Here is a 15301-nt window from a genome sequence, read left to right on the forward strand (position 1 = left end):
GCAAAACAAGACCTAAAACGACTACAAAGAGATATAAAACAGGATGCAAAACAAGACCTAAAACGACTACAAAGAGATATAAAACAGGATGCAAAACTAGACGTAAAACGACTACAAAGAGATATAAAACAGGATGCAAAACAAGACCTAAAACAACTACAAAGAGATATAAAACAGGATGCAAAACGAGACGTAAAACGACTACAAAGAGATATAAAACAGGATGCAAAACTAGACGTAAAACGACTACAAAGAGATATAAAACAGGATGCAAAACAAGACCTAAAACGACTACAAAGAGATATAAAACAGGATGCAAAACGAGACGTAAAACGACTACAAAGAGATATAAAACAGGATGCAAAACAAGACCTAAAACGACTACAAAGAGATATAAAACAGGATGCAAAACAAGACCTAAAACGACTACAAAGAGATATAAAACAGGATGCAAAACGAGACGTAAAACGACTACAAAAAGATATAAAACAGGATGCAAAACAAGACCTAAAACGACTACAAAGAGATATAAAACAGGATGCAAAACGAGACGTAAAACGACTACAAAGAGATATAAAACAGGATGCAAAACAAGACCTAAAACGACTACAAAGAGATATAAAACAGGATGCAAAACGAGACGTAAAACGACTACAAAGAGATATAAAACAGGATACAAAACAAGATGTAAAACGACTACAAAGAGATATAAAACAGGATGCAAGACGAGACCTAAAACGACTACAAAGAGATATAAAACAGGATGCAAAACAAGACCTAAAACGACTACAAAGAGATATAAAACAGGATGCAAAACGAGACGTATAACGACTACAAAGAGATATAAAACAGGATGCAAAACAAGACCTAAAACGACTACAAAGAGATATAAAACAGGATGCAAAACAAGACCTAAAACGACTACAAAGAGATATAAAACAGGATGCAAAACGAGACGTATAACGACTACAAAGAGATATAAAACAGGATGCAAAACAAGACCTAAAACGACTACAAAGAGATATAAAACAGGATGCAAAACGAGACGTATAACGACTACAAAGAGATATAAAACAGGATGCAAAACGAGACGTAAAATGACTACACAGAGATATAAAACAGGATAGAACAAGATGCAAACTGATCAGATGTATCTGGTGTATTTATGAGCATTAACCTGAGTTCAGGAAACGTCTCTGTGACGGCTGATCTAATCAACTCTATTTGCTCCACATCACAAACAGTAATGAAGTGAGATTATTATGATTCTTTGTTATGAAGGAAACATGAGGTGAAACCTGAAGCTCTGCTGCCCGTGAGTTTATCTCATTATCACTTATTACAATTTGTTGACAACTTTGTTAGATTTCATTAAAGTATTATAGTTTCAGAGCCAGTTTATCACTTCCAGCTCTGTTCGCTTTTTATCACAACACAAATTATCTGGAATACATCGACCCAAAACTGTTGAATACCCGATGTAACCCAAGCAACCAGGATTACTGCAGTCTTATCACATAAAACAACTAGATAGAGACGCAATACGAGACACAAAATGACCACAAAGAGCTGCAAAACAAGACGTAAAACCACTACAAAAAAATATGCAAAACAAGACGTAAAACGAGACGTAAAATGGCTACAAAGAGATGCAAAACAAGACGTAATACAACTACGAAGAGATAAAAAACAAGATGCAAAACAAGATGTAAAACGAGAAGTAAAACAAGACGTAAAACAATACGTAAAACGATTTCAAAGAGATGCAAAACAAGATGTAAAACAAGACGTAAAACAGCTACAAAGAGATAAAAAACAACATGCAAAACAAGATGCAAAACGAGAAGTAAAACAAGACTTAAAACAAGACGTAAAACGAGAAGTAAAACAAGACTTAAAACAAGACGTAAAACGAGAAGTAAAACAAGATGTAAAACGAGAAGTAAAATGACTACAAAGAAAAGCAAAACAAGATGCAAAACGAAAAGCAAAACAAGATGTAAAATGACAACAAAGAGATGCACAACTAGATGAAAAAAAAAATAGGAAGAGAAGCCAAACAAGATGCAAAATGACTTCACAACGTCTCTTTCAGTCTGGAGGAGAGGAGAAGAGGATTGTGGGAAATGAAGCATAGATGAAGCATTTTACATTTCCTCACTTCAACATAAAGACTCATCCTCTCGTCTCTGTGACTCCAGTAAACTCGTGTTAGCAGTGATTTTTATTCAGGTTGATTAAAGTAATAATGTGATCCAGCTGATCAGTGAGAGCTTCAGGACGTCGTGGGTTTAACATCCTCAGACACATAATTACTGAATTTAATGTGGAATAAACAAGAAAACATGAAGAAAAGAGCGTCGTTGGTTTACAGGATCAATCAGTTCATCAGGATTGATTCCAGCTGTTGGGATGGCGACTAAACTTGAGCTCAAACTTTGAGATGGTGTTCATGTGTGCCCCTGCTCAGGTGCCCCGGAGGCCCCGTCTATGGTCCGTCTGAGCGTGAGCAGTAGCAGCACGCTGACCGTCACCTTCCAGGAGCCACAGTGTCTCAACTCCACCGTGGTCACCAGATACCGAGGTACAACATGCACGCCATCCTCCACGCCACGGAGCTCCTTTCTGATCACCTGCTTCCTCATTTAAACCATTTATTCACTTTATTCACACTGGTTTTGAACCACAAAAGGTTTCTGTGCAGCAGCTTGTGTGCAGACCAGCGGCTCCTGAAGTGGACGCTGCAACATTTCTTCATTTCATTCTTTATTTATTACGTTAAAAAAATGAGACGACATTTCAAGTTTGTTGTTGCCGTGTGAACAACAATTACAGTGACGCAGGAGGACAGCTTACAAACTGTAGTAAAATAAATATACAGTATAAATACTGAGATGTGTTCAGGTATGAAATATGGAGGACGGAACCTAACAAAATAAAAAATTAAGGAAAAAATAAATAAATGACAAAATAAATGAATAAATATGTCATTAAATGAAGCAAAAATATAAAAAATTAAAGGAATAAATGAATTTATTATTCAATAAATTAATAAATATGTAATTTAATGTAGCAAAAATAATATTAAAAATAAATGACTCGATAAATAAATATGTCACTAAATGTAGCAAAAATATTAAATATTATTTAATTAATTTATTATTCAATAAATGAATAAATATGTCGTTAAATGTAGCAAAAATTATATTAAAAATAAATGAATAAATAAATAAATCGCTCGATAAATAAACAAATATGTCACTAAATGATGCAAAAATATTAAGAATAAATGATTGAATAAATTAATAAATATGTCATTTAATGTAGCAACAATAATATTAAAAATAAATGAATAGATAAATTATTAAATAATAATATTATAATAGAAAATATTATTTATCTATCCATGCATTTTTTATTTTTTAGTATATCAAATGTTATAATGTGTGCAACAATAAACTGTTAATAAATAGTTTACTAATGTATTCAGAATGTTATTATTATCGTCTCTTATCAGCTATGATACAATATATAATTTATAAACTAATTATTTCATATTACACAAACTAATGATAAAATAACAGAAATTATAGCATTATTAATAATTAGTAAACATTATTTATCATCATTTCATCAGTAAAATAACGAGTTAAACTAAAAGCCTTTATAAACTACGGTGATTCTCTTTAAGATGTTTCATCCAGTGGATAAAACCAACCAGAGATAACGTCAGAAGAATGCGTTGCTTTTTCCACCGTTGTGATTTTCACACTCTTAACGGAGAGAAAGAAACAGGAAGAGACAATTAGAGACGCCTCGAGGCGGCGAGGCGGAGAAACGAGCAGCGAGAAGGTTAATTGTGATTTCCTCATCTGAGGAGGAACTATTGATTCCTAATGAAAAGGCCGTTTACTGTTTACTGTCCACGCCCTGCGGGCACTCAACCTGTGTGTGTGTGTGTGTGTGTGTGTGTGTGTGTGTGTGTGTGTGTGTGTGTGCGCGCGTGCACAGTGGAGTGGAGTTGCCTGCAGGATTTCTCGCTGCTTGCTGGAGAGACGGTGTTGGATAACCTGCAGACCCTCAAGTGCACCATCAGCAGCCTCACCACGGTAACTCTCATCCTCCCTCCTCCTCCTCCTCCTCCTCCTCCTCCTCCTCCTCCTCCTCCTCCTTCCTCCTCCTCCTCCTCCTCCTTCCTCTCCTCCTCTTCCTCCTCCCCTCCTCCTCCCCTCTTCCTCCTCCTCCTCCTCTCTCCTCCTCGTCCTCCTCCTCCTCCTCCTCCTCCTCCTCCTCCACTCTCCTCCATCTCCTCCTCCTCCTCCTTCCTCCTCTCTTCTCTTCCTCCTCTTCCTCCTCCTCCTCCTCCTCCTCCTCCTCCTCCTCCTCCTCTTCCTCCTCCTCCTCCTCCTCCTCCTCCTCCTCCTCCTCCTCCCTCCTCCTCCTCCTCCTCCTCTTCCTCCTCCTCCTCTCCTCGTCCTCCTCCTCCTCTCCTCCTCCTCCTCCTCTTCCTCCTCCTCCTCCTCCTCCTCCCCTCCTCCTCCTCCTCCTCCTCCTCTTCCTCTCCTCCTCTCCTCCTCTCCTCCTCCTCCTCCTCCTCCTCTTCCTCTTCCTCCTCCTCCTCCTCTTCCTCCTCCTCCTCCTCCTCTTCCTCCTCCTCCCCCTCCTCCTCCTCCTCCTCTTCCTCCTCCTCCTCTCCTCGTCCTCCTCCTCCTCTCCTCCTCCTCCTTCCTCCTCTCCTCCTCTCCTCCTCCTCCTCCTCCTCCTCTTCCTCTTCCTCCTCCTCCTCCTCTTCCTCCTCCTCCTCCTCCTCCTCCTCCTCCTCTTCCTCCTCCTCCCCCTCCTCCTCCTCCTCCTCCTCTTCCTCCTCCTCCTCTCCTCGTCCTCCTCCTCCTCTCCTCCTCCTCCTCCTCCTCTTCCTCCTCCTCCTCCTCCTCCTCCCCCTCCTCCTCCTCCTCCTCCTCCTCTTCCTCTCCTCCTCTTCCTCCTCCTCCTCCTCTTCCTCCTCCTCCTCCTCCTCCTCCTCCTTCTCTCATAATAACATGTAAACATTGTAGTGTTGACGGGAACATTGAGCTGTTTCTCTGGACATCTTCCTCGAAAGCTGAGAAACAGTTCCATCACATTTCTGTTTGGATCACACAACGTGTTAATGAGGAGATTTAAGAGACACAAAACCACCACCAGGAGACACAAAACCACCACCAAGAGACACAAAACCACCACCAGGAGACACAAAACCACCACCAGGAGACACAAAACCACCACCAGGAGACACAAAACCACCACCAAGAGACACAAAACCATCACCAGGAGACACAAAACCACCACCAAGAGACACAAAACCACCACCAAGAGACACAAAACCACCACCAGGAGACACAAAACCACCACCAGGAGACACAAAACCACCACTAAGAGACACAAAACCACCACCAAGAGACACAAAACCACCACCAAGAGACACAAAACCACCACCAAGAGACACAAAACCACCACCAGGAGACACAAAACCACCACCAAGAGACACAAAACCACCACCAAGAGACACAAAACCACCACCAAGAGACACAAAACCACCACCAAGAGACACAAAACCACCACCAGGAGACACAAAACCACCACCAAGAGACACAAAACCACCACCAGGAGACACAAAACGATAGTTACGTATGTAACTACGGTTCTATGAGTTCTGGATGACTGCCAGAGGCAGTGTTTAACACTGGATGTTATCCATCTCGCGCACGCGCAGGTCGAGTATTTAATATCAACAAAGTCACATGTGACCTGGGATGACGTAGTTTATATAAGCCCACGTCATCATCAGATATGTCCCTCCAGAATCTTCTCGCCAAGATTCCGAGTGACAGCCAACTCTGGCAGTCATCCAGAACTCATAGAACCGTAGTTACATACGTAACTATCGTTCTATTTCGTTCTTCCTGACTGCCAGAGGCAGTGTTTAACACTGGATGACTACTACCAACGTAGTCACGAGGAAAACCCACCTCACCGGGAACGGCCTGTGGATTCCTGAAAGACCACCGATGCTATTGCATGGGGAGCAGCAACATTGACCCTGTAAAAAACGGGCAAAGGTGCATGGAGTAGCCCAGCTGGCCGCAGCGCAGATATCACTTAGGGGGATCCCCCGTAGCGCTGCCCAGGAAGTGGAGACACTCCTGGTGGAGTGGCCTCTGATATTAAGAGGTAAAGGCAGTCCTTTTGACCTGTATGCTTCCTCAATGGCCTGAACAATCCACCTGGAAAGCCTCTGCTTGGACAGGGTGTGCCCTTTCCTATGGCCCCCATAGCAGACAAACAGACTATCAGAGCAGCGAAAGCTCGCAGTCACCTGTATATAATGCCTTAAGGCCCTCACTGGGCAGAGCAGTTCCGCTGACTTAGCATCTTCCCCCTGTAGGCATGAAGGGTCATAAGCCGCCAGCTCCATGACCCGATTAGAGCGGGCCGGAGCCAACCTCTTCGGGAAAAATGATGGGTTAGGCCAAAGTGCTACCCCTGTGCCATCTGAGTTCCAGCGAATACACGTTTCACTCACTGACAAGGCGTGAAGTTCACTCACACGTTTTGCTGATGCCATCGCCAAAAGGAAAGCAACCTTTACTGAAGACCACTCCAGCCCCGACTGCTCCAGAGGCTCGAAGGGGGGGAGACAAAGGGCTTCTAGCACCAGATGCAGTTCCCACGAGGGAACCTTGACAGCCTGCGGGGGGTTCCGCCGCTGGGCTCCTTTAAGAAATCGGGTCACCAGAGTGTGAGACCCCACGGTCTGGTGATCCACTCTGACATGCCCAGCTGAAATAGCAGCTACATAGACCTTCAAGGTAGAAGGAGAGAGTTTCTTCTCCAGCAAAGACTGCAAAAAACTCAGTATCATTGGCACAGAGGCACTCTGAGGTACCTCCTCATGCACTTTACACCACTCTGAGAATATTTTCCACCTGTTGGCATACAGTGCCCTGGTGGAGGGTGCTCTTGAGTCAGAAATGGTTTGAATTACCGCCCGGTCACATACCCTTAGGAGTGGGTCCGGCTCCTCAGGGGCCATACCCAAAGCTGTAGGCGATCCGGGTTCGGATGCCAGATGCGGCCCCCCAGTTGTGAGAGCAAGTCTTGCCTCTTGGGCAGGCACCATGGAACTCCGTCCAGAAGCCTGTGCATCCCCGGAAACCAGGGTCTCCCCGGCCAGTTTGGGGCGACCAACAGGAGTCTGTTGTTGCCGTGCTGTATTCTGTGTAGCGTTACTGCTATCAGTGGGAATGGTGGGAAGGCATAGAGGAGGCAATCTGGCCATGGGTGTGCCAGGGCCTCCTGTCCCAACGGGCTTGCTGTCTCCGTCAGGGAGAACCAAAGAGGGCAGTGCGTTGAGGCTTCTGAGGCAAACAGGTCCACCTCTGCTGCGCCATATTTGCGCCATATCTCCTCTACCACCTCTGGGTGGAGCCTCCACTCGCCCGCAGGGGGTTTCTGGCGGGAGAGAAAGTCTGCCACCATATTCTGTGGCCCTGGCAGATACATGGCCCTGAGGCTGGAAAAACAAGGGAAAGCCCATACCAGAAGTCTCCGTGCCACCTGTAGCAACCGGGGTGATCTGGTGCCCCCTTGCCGGTTCACATGGTAGACAGCTGACTTGTTGTCGGACCGTACAATAACATGCCTGCCTCTCAAATGTGGTAGGAATTTGCGAAGTGCCAAATATATAGCACGGAGCTCGAGCACATTTATGTGCTCCGCCGCTTCCTGTGCTGTCCAGAGCCCCCTTATCGCTCTGTGCTGCCATACTGCCCCCCAGCCGGAGGGCGAAGCATCGGTCACCACCACCTCGCGACGTGAGGGAATCGAACCCAATGAGATGCCCCTGGCCAGATATGCCCCGGCTCTCCATGGCCGCAAAGCAAGGAGGCATCGGCAGGACACCCTGACTCTCTTGGATCTGTGGGACTTTGGATCTAATTGGAGACCATTGATCCAAATTTGGAATGGCCGTAAGTACAGGAGGCCCAGTGGCACTACTGATGTTACTGACGTCAACATACCTAACAGCCTGAGAAACAGGCTGTACCTCAACCTCCTGTTCTTCCGGAACCGGAGGAGGAGCTGGAGTATGGCGTTTACTCGTCTTGGTGTTGGGAAGGCCAGCATATGGCGGGAGTCCAGAGTTAAACCAATGAACACTACCCTTTGGCTGGGTATGAGACAACTCTTGGCATGGTTGACGGTAAGGCCCAACCTCGTCATGTGATGCAGAAGGGACGCAGTGTCCCGTTCTGCCTGTTCCCTGGTCAGAGCACAAATTAGCCAATCGTCCAGGTATGGGAGGATAAGCATCCCCCTGGCTTGCATCGGGGCGAGTGCCGCCCTCATGCACCTTGTGAAGACCCGTGGGGCAAGGGAAAGACCAAATGGGAGCACCTTGAATTGGAAGGCCTTGCCTTCGAATGCGAAGCGCAGGTACTGCCTGTGAGGTAGTGCTATTGGGACGTGAAAGTATGCGTCCTTTAAATCGATGGATGTGAACCAACTGTGCCGTGTCACGTTTTGGAGCACATCTGCTGTACTCAGCATGTGGAAGGGCAACACCTTCAGAAATGTGTTCAGCCCTCGTAAGTCCAGTATAGGGCGAAACCCACCCTCTCTCTTTGGAATCAGAAAATAAACTGAGTAAAACCCACCTTGCTGTGTCTCTAGCCCCAGCTCTTCGATGGCACCCTTCCCCAGGAGGGTGGCTACTTCTTGTCTGAGTGCCTGGGACTTTGTGGGATCTCTGACCGTGGTCAGTCTGATCCCACTGAAAACTGGGGGCCGGCGTCGGAATTGGAGATTGTACCCTTGGGAAAGCGTAGCCACCACCCAAGGGTCTGAAGTGCTGCTTTCCCAGCAGCTGAGTTGCTGCTGGGAGAAGCGTCCGACTGCCGGCCCCGGGGCATCAGGATCTTCCCCTCTGGCCCTTTGGGTACCTGGGGGGGCGATACCCTGACCCCTGACCCCTGACCCCCGACCCCTTCTCGCTTGAGGCACCGGCCGTGCCGGAGCCTGCGAGGTCCTCCGGTACGTATCAGGACGAGCTGGAAGCCGAGGGCGACTGGTACCACCACCCTGTGGGGGCCGCTGTCGCCATAAAGGCGTAGGTTCCCGGAAGCTAGCAAACTGCTGCCGAGTCTGGTTCGCCTGGATTCCACGCTCCAAGGCCTGCTGTGCTGCTGGGCCAAACAGCTCCCCCGGAACCACGGCGAGAGTGCGGAGGGCTCTCCGGCCCGGCTCCGAAAGCGGAGATTGGGCCAGCCATACCTGCCGGCGAGTCAGCGTAAGGGTCGACATTAGTCTGCCAAGCTCCCTTGTGATAAGACCGAACGCCTGCAGGGATGCATCACTGAGGCTCTGGACGGAAGCATCCACGCCAGCAGTTTGCAGGGACTGGGACAAGGATAGTATCAGATGGGAAAGAGAGTTTCCAAGACGGCCCATGCGTGCCGCTGTTTCATAAGCCTTGACTAGAAAGTCGTCTGTGATGCGACACTGGGGCCTGGGACAGCGAGCATCAGGCCTCAAGACCTCATTGGGAGACACAATAAGGGCGGCAATAGATGGCTCCACTGCTGGCATCTTACCCAGTCCGTAAGTGTCAGCGTTCTGCATTGAAGCTAAGGCCCTGCCGTCAGTGGTGTGGTGGGAAAGCGATTTCGGGTCTGGCCAGCATTTGTGGAGCTCCTCAATGTATGGCTGGGAGGGTGGAACAGAGAAACCCGCCAGGGGCGGGGCCCACCTAAAAAATGCACTGGATGAGGTGCCTGCAGTCGGGGCCTCATCCACGCCTAAGCGTGCCAGAGCCATACGGACCACTGGCTTAACTGTCGCTGGAGCAGACTCTGAGCCTGCCCTGGACCCACTTCCTGACTGCTGGGAACAGGTGTCAGAAGCGTGGGAGGAGGCTACTAGCTCTCCCTGTCCAGGCCGGTCCTCACAGAACTGGCTACAGGAAGCCCTCGTAGACAGGGCATCCTCATCCCATCCCGGTGGGGTAGGCTGGGTTGCGTTCACCCTGCCTGGCTGAAGGTTAAGGAGCAGCGCTTTAATCTCAGCAAACTCTGATGTTAGCGTGTCGACCTTAGTTGCCAAACAGTCCACTTTCCGTGCCTTTTTTGTAGGTGGGGCCCCCCCAGGTGGGGCGCGTCTCCGCCCACTCCGTGCATTTGAAGGTACACCCGATAGGGGCAACTGGCACTCGAGCTGCTCTTCTAGCTCAGCTAATCGAGCTATCTTCAGCTCCCGTGGCATAAAACTACAATTCATGCACTGACTGTCGGACAGCCCCTCCCTCAGGTGTACCACACTGAGGCATGTGGGGCATTCATCATGGCCATCAGTAGCTAGCAGTGGAGCCATGCAGGCACGGCAAACATGCTCACCTAACATGGTGCTGCTGATATTTATAATAATTCTTAGTATTAATTTTATACTCTTATATTCAATTAAATAATGTATTTATCTTACTTATATAATGTGTTTACTTAGTTATGCAAATCATTGGTTACACTGGAGTGAAAGCACTCTCTAGTAACAGAGAGAAAAATTATTACATCAATTTTCTCAACAGCAAACTGTCTCAGTAACTAGGACACTAGCTTTGAACTAGGACTGTTATTTATACAGAAGACAGGGAAGATAATAACTTCCCCTTTAACAGCAGCCACAAACTGAGTTAACCCACAAGCGAAATCACTTACTGGGGAGCGGTCGCTCTATCTATCAACAAAGGAGATGTCTGCTTTAACGAGCGAAATCACTCGCTGCTGAGCAACACACACTGTAAAAGGAAATGAATTAGCCGACAACAGCCCAACGGCTCGTTGTCCGACGGAGGCTCGCCGATACTGTAGCGCAAACACTTAGCTCGGCGGCCATAAACAATAAAGGAGACCGAAAACAGACTCCTATCAACAAACGTAACTGAAACTCTAACGACGGGAGGATATACTCACCTTGTGATCCTAGCTCACCTGTCGTTAGCCTCGCTGAATTGAACCGGCGAAACACCGGTGTTACAGCGTCTAAAGTGTTAGAGTGTAGCCGTGATTAACTAATCGCAGCCCTTGGAGGACGATACCGTAGCTCCAACCATGCGGTTGCAGGGCTTCCAGCGAAAAGTCAACGGCTTATCTCTTTTAATCAACCTGCATTCGCGGATTACCTGCCGCGAGAAGATTCAAGGGACATATCTGATGATGACGTGGGCTTATATAAACTACGTCATCCCAGGTCACATGTGACTTTGTTGATATTAAATACTCGACCTGCGCGTGCGCGAGATGGATAACATCCAGTGTTAAACACTGCCTCTGGCAGTCAGGAAGAACGAAATAGAACCACCACCAAGAGACACAAAACCACCACCAGGAGACACAAAACCACCACTAAGAGACACAAAACCACCACCAAGAGACACAAAACCACCACCAGGAGACACAAAACCACCACCAAGAGACACAAAACCACGACCAGGAGACACAAAACCACCACCAAGAGACACAAAACCACCACCAGGAGACACAAAACCACCACCGAGAGACACAAAACCACCACCAGGAGACACAAAACCACCACCAAGAGACACAAAACCACCACCAGGAGACACAAAACCACCACCAAGAGACACAAAACCACCACCAGGAGACACAAAACCACCACCAAGAGACACAAAACCACCACCAGGAGACACAAAACCACCACTAAGAGACACAAAACCACCACCAAGAGACACAAAACCACCACCAAGAGACACAAAACCACCACCAAGAGACACAAAACCACCACCAGGAGACACAAAACCACCACCAAGAGACACAAAACCACCACCAAGAGACACAAAACCACCACCAGGAGACACAAAACCACCACCAAGAGACACAAAACCACCACCAGGAGACACAAAACCACCACTAAGAGACACAAAACCACCACCAAGAGACACAAAACCACCACCAAGAGACACAAAACCACCACCAAGAGACACAAAACCACCACCAGGAGACACAAAACCACCACTAAGAGACACAAAACCACCACTAAGAGACATAAAACCACCACTAAGAGACACAAAACCACCACTAAGAGACACAAAACCACCACCAAGAGACACAAAACCACCACTAAGAGACACAAACCACCACCAAGAGACACAAAACCACCACTAAGAGACACAAAACCACCACCAAGAGACACAAAACCACCACTAAGAGACATAAAACCACCACTAAGAGACACAAAACCACCACTAAGAGACACAAAACCACCACCAAGAGACACAAAACCACCACTAAGAGACACAAAACCACCACCAAGAGACACAAAACCACCACTAAGAGACACAAAACCACCACCAAGAGACACAAAACCACCACCAAGAGACATAAAACCACCACTAAGAGACACAAAACCACCACTAAGAGACACAAAACCACCACCAAGAGACACAAAACCACCACTAAGAGACACAAACCACCACTAAGAGACACAAAACCACCACTAAGAGACATAAAACCACCACTAAGAGACATAAAACCACCACTAAGAGACACAAAACCACCACCAAGAGACACAAAACCACCACTAAGAGACACAAAACCACCACTAAGAGACACAAAACCACCACTAAGAGACATAAAACCACCACCAAGAGACACAAAACCACCACTAAGAGACATAAAACCACCACTAACAGACATAAAACCACCACCAAGAGACACAAAACCACCACTAAGAGACACAAAACCACCACTAAGAGACATAAAACCACCACCAAGAGACACAAAACCACCACTAAGAGACATAAAACCACCACTACGAGTCATTAAACGGCTACAAAGACACATAAGCAGCACTAAGTCCTTAATTAGGGAGCTTTGAGGTGGATTTCCAGGGCTGTAGATAAACCCCCGTGAGGAGACGGTGTGCTTTGTGATGGACTCTCCAGTGACAGCTGCTTTCTGCTCAGCACACCAGCAGACAGACGTCCTCATTCAGAGCCCTGACAGGCTGGATCCAGTCCTGTTTGGGTATAACGCCGTTATAATCCTGTCTTTTCATATCCCCTCTAACTTCGCCGTCGTGTGTTTGTTGAGTGGCATCGGTGACATTTGAAGAGTGTCCTTCATTATGCATCTCTGTCTGACACATAAAGACACCGTCTCTGGTGCATCTGCTGTTTGCCATTTAGAGCATCAAGCAGCTTTCAGATGCTTCCACATAAGTCCTGAAAACATTTAGAACAGAACATGCTGCCTGAAAGGAAAGGGCGAGACTCACTGTGGGCGTCTAATGAGCCCAGTCTGAGTCCCACGCAGTCCAACGTCTCAACATGTTGGTGTGAACAGCACTGGTTTACAAAAACACCACCAAGAGACACAAAACCATCACCAAGAGACACAAAACCACCACTAACAGACACAAAACCACCACTAAGAGAAACAAAACCACCACTAAGAGACACAAAACCACCACTAAGAGACACAAAACCACCACTAAGAGACACAAAACCACCACTAAGAGAAACAAAACCACCACTAACAGACACAAAACCACCACTAAGAGACACAAAACCATCACCAAGAGACACAAAACCACCACTAACAGACACAAAACCACCACTAACAGACACAAAACCACCACTAAGAGAAACAAAACCACCACTAAGAGACACAAAACCACCACCAAATGACATAAAACCACCACCAGGAGACACAAAACCACCACTAAGAGACACAAAACCACCACTAAGAGACACAAAACCACCACTAAGAGACACAAAACCACCACCAGGAGACACAAAACCACCACTAAGAGACACAAAACCACCACTAAGAGACACAAAACCACCTCCAAGAGACATAAAACCACCACCAGGAGACACAAAACCACCACTAAGAGACACAAAACCACCACTAAGAGACACAAAACCACCACTAAGAGACACAAAACCACCACTAAGAGACACAAAACCACCACTAAGAGACACAAAACCACCACTAACAGACACAAAACCACCACCAAGAGACATAAAACCACCACCAGGAGACACAAAACCACCACTAAGAGACACAAGAGACACAAAACCACCACTAAGAGACACAAAACCGCCACTAAGAGAAACAAAACCACCACTAACAGACACAAAACCACCACCAAGAGACATAAAACCACCACCAGGAGACACAAAACCACCACTAAGAGACACAAAACCACCACTAAGAGACATAAAACCACCACCAGGAGACACACAACCACCACTAAGAGACATAAAACCACCACCAGGAGACACAAAACCACCACCAGGAGACACAAGAGACACAAAACCACCACTAAGAGACACAAAACCGCCACTAAGAGACACAAGAGACACAAAACCACCACTAAGAGACACAAAACCGCCACTAAGAGAAACAAAACCACCACTAAGAGACACAAAACCACCACCAAGAGACATAAAACCACCACCAGGAGACACAAAACCACCACTAAGAGACACAAAACCACCACCAAGAGACATAAAACCACCACCAGGAGACACAAAACCACTACCAAGAGACACAAAACTACCACTAAGAGACACAAAACCACCACTAAGAGACACAAAACCACCACCAAGAGACACAAAACTACCACTAAGAGACACAAAACCACCAATAAGAGACACAAAACCACCACCAAGAGACACAAAACCACCACCAGGAGACACAAAACCACCACTATGAGACACAAAACCACCACCAGGAGACACAAAACCACCACTAAGAGACACAAGAGACACAAAACCACCACTAAGAGACACAAAACCGGCACTAAGAGAAACAAAACCACCACCAGGAGACACAAAACCACCACCAAGAGACACAAAACCACCACCAAGAGACACAAAACCACCACCAGGAGACACAAAACACCACCAAGAGACACAAAACCATCACCAAGAGACACAAAACCACCACTAAGAGAAACAAAACCACCACTAAGAGACACAAAACCACCACTAAGAGACACAAAACCACCACTAAGAGACACAAAACCACCACTAAGAGAAACAAAACCACCACTAACAGACACAAAACCACCACTAAGAGACACAAAACCATCACCAAGAGACACAAAACCACCACTAACAGACACAAAACCACCACTAAGAGAAACAAAACCACCACTAAGAGACACAAAACCACCACCAAATGACATAAAACCACCACCAGGAGACACAAAACCACCACTAAGAGACACAAGAGACACAAAA

General features: G+C 46.7%; 2 protein-coding genes across 4 annotated transcripts in view; both read left to right on the forward strand.

Annotated features, from left to right (window-relative positions):
• Positions 1-15301, forward strand: part of cox11 (cytochrome c oxidase assembly homolog 11 (yeast)) — a 173257-nt gene that overhangs the window by 97530 nt on the left and 60426 nt on the right. The gene's annotated exons all lie outside the window — the stretch shown is intronic.
• ankfn1a (ankyrin repeat and fibronectin type III domain containing 1a) overlaps positions 1-15301 on the forward strand; it is a 113410-nt gene that overhangs the window by 63373 nt on the left and 34736 nt on the right. For all 3 annotated transcript variants that reach the window (XM_074620724.1, XM_074620726.1, XM_074620725.1), the window contains exons 11-12: positions 2471-2584; positions 4012-4109. In XM_074620724.1, the coding sequence (XP_074476825.1) occupies positions 2471-2584; positions 4012-4109 (212 nt within the window). The remainder of the gene's footprint in view (positions 1-2470; positions 2585-4011; positions 4110-15301) is intronic.

Source organism: Sebastes fasciatus, chromosome 20, assembly GCF_043250625.1.
Source record: "Sebastes fasciatus isolate fSebFas1 chromosome 20, fSebFas1.pri, whole genome shotgun sequence".
NCBI classification, from domain to species: Eukaryota; Metazoa; Chordata; class Actinopteri; order Perciformes; family Sebastidae; genus Sebastes; species Sebastes fasciatus.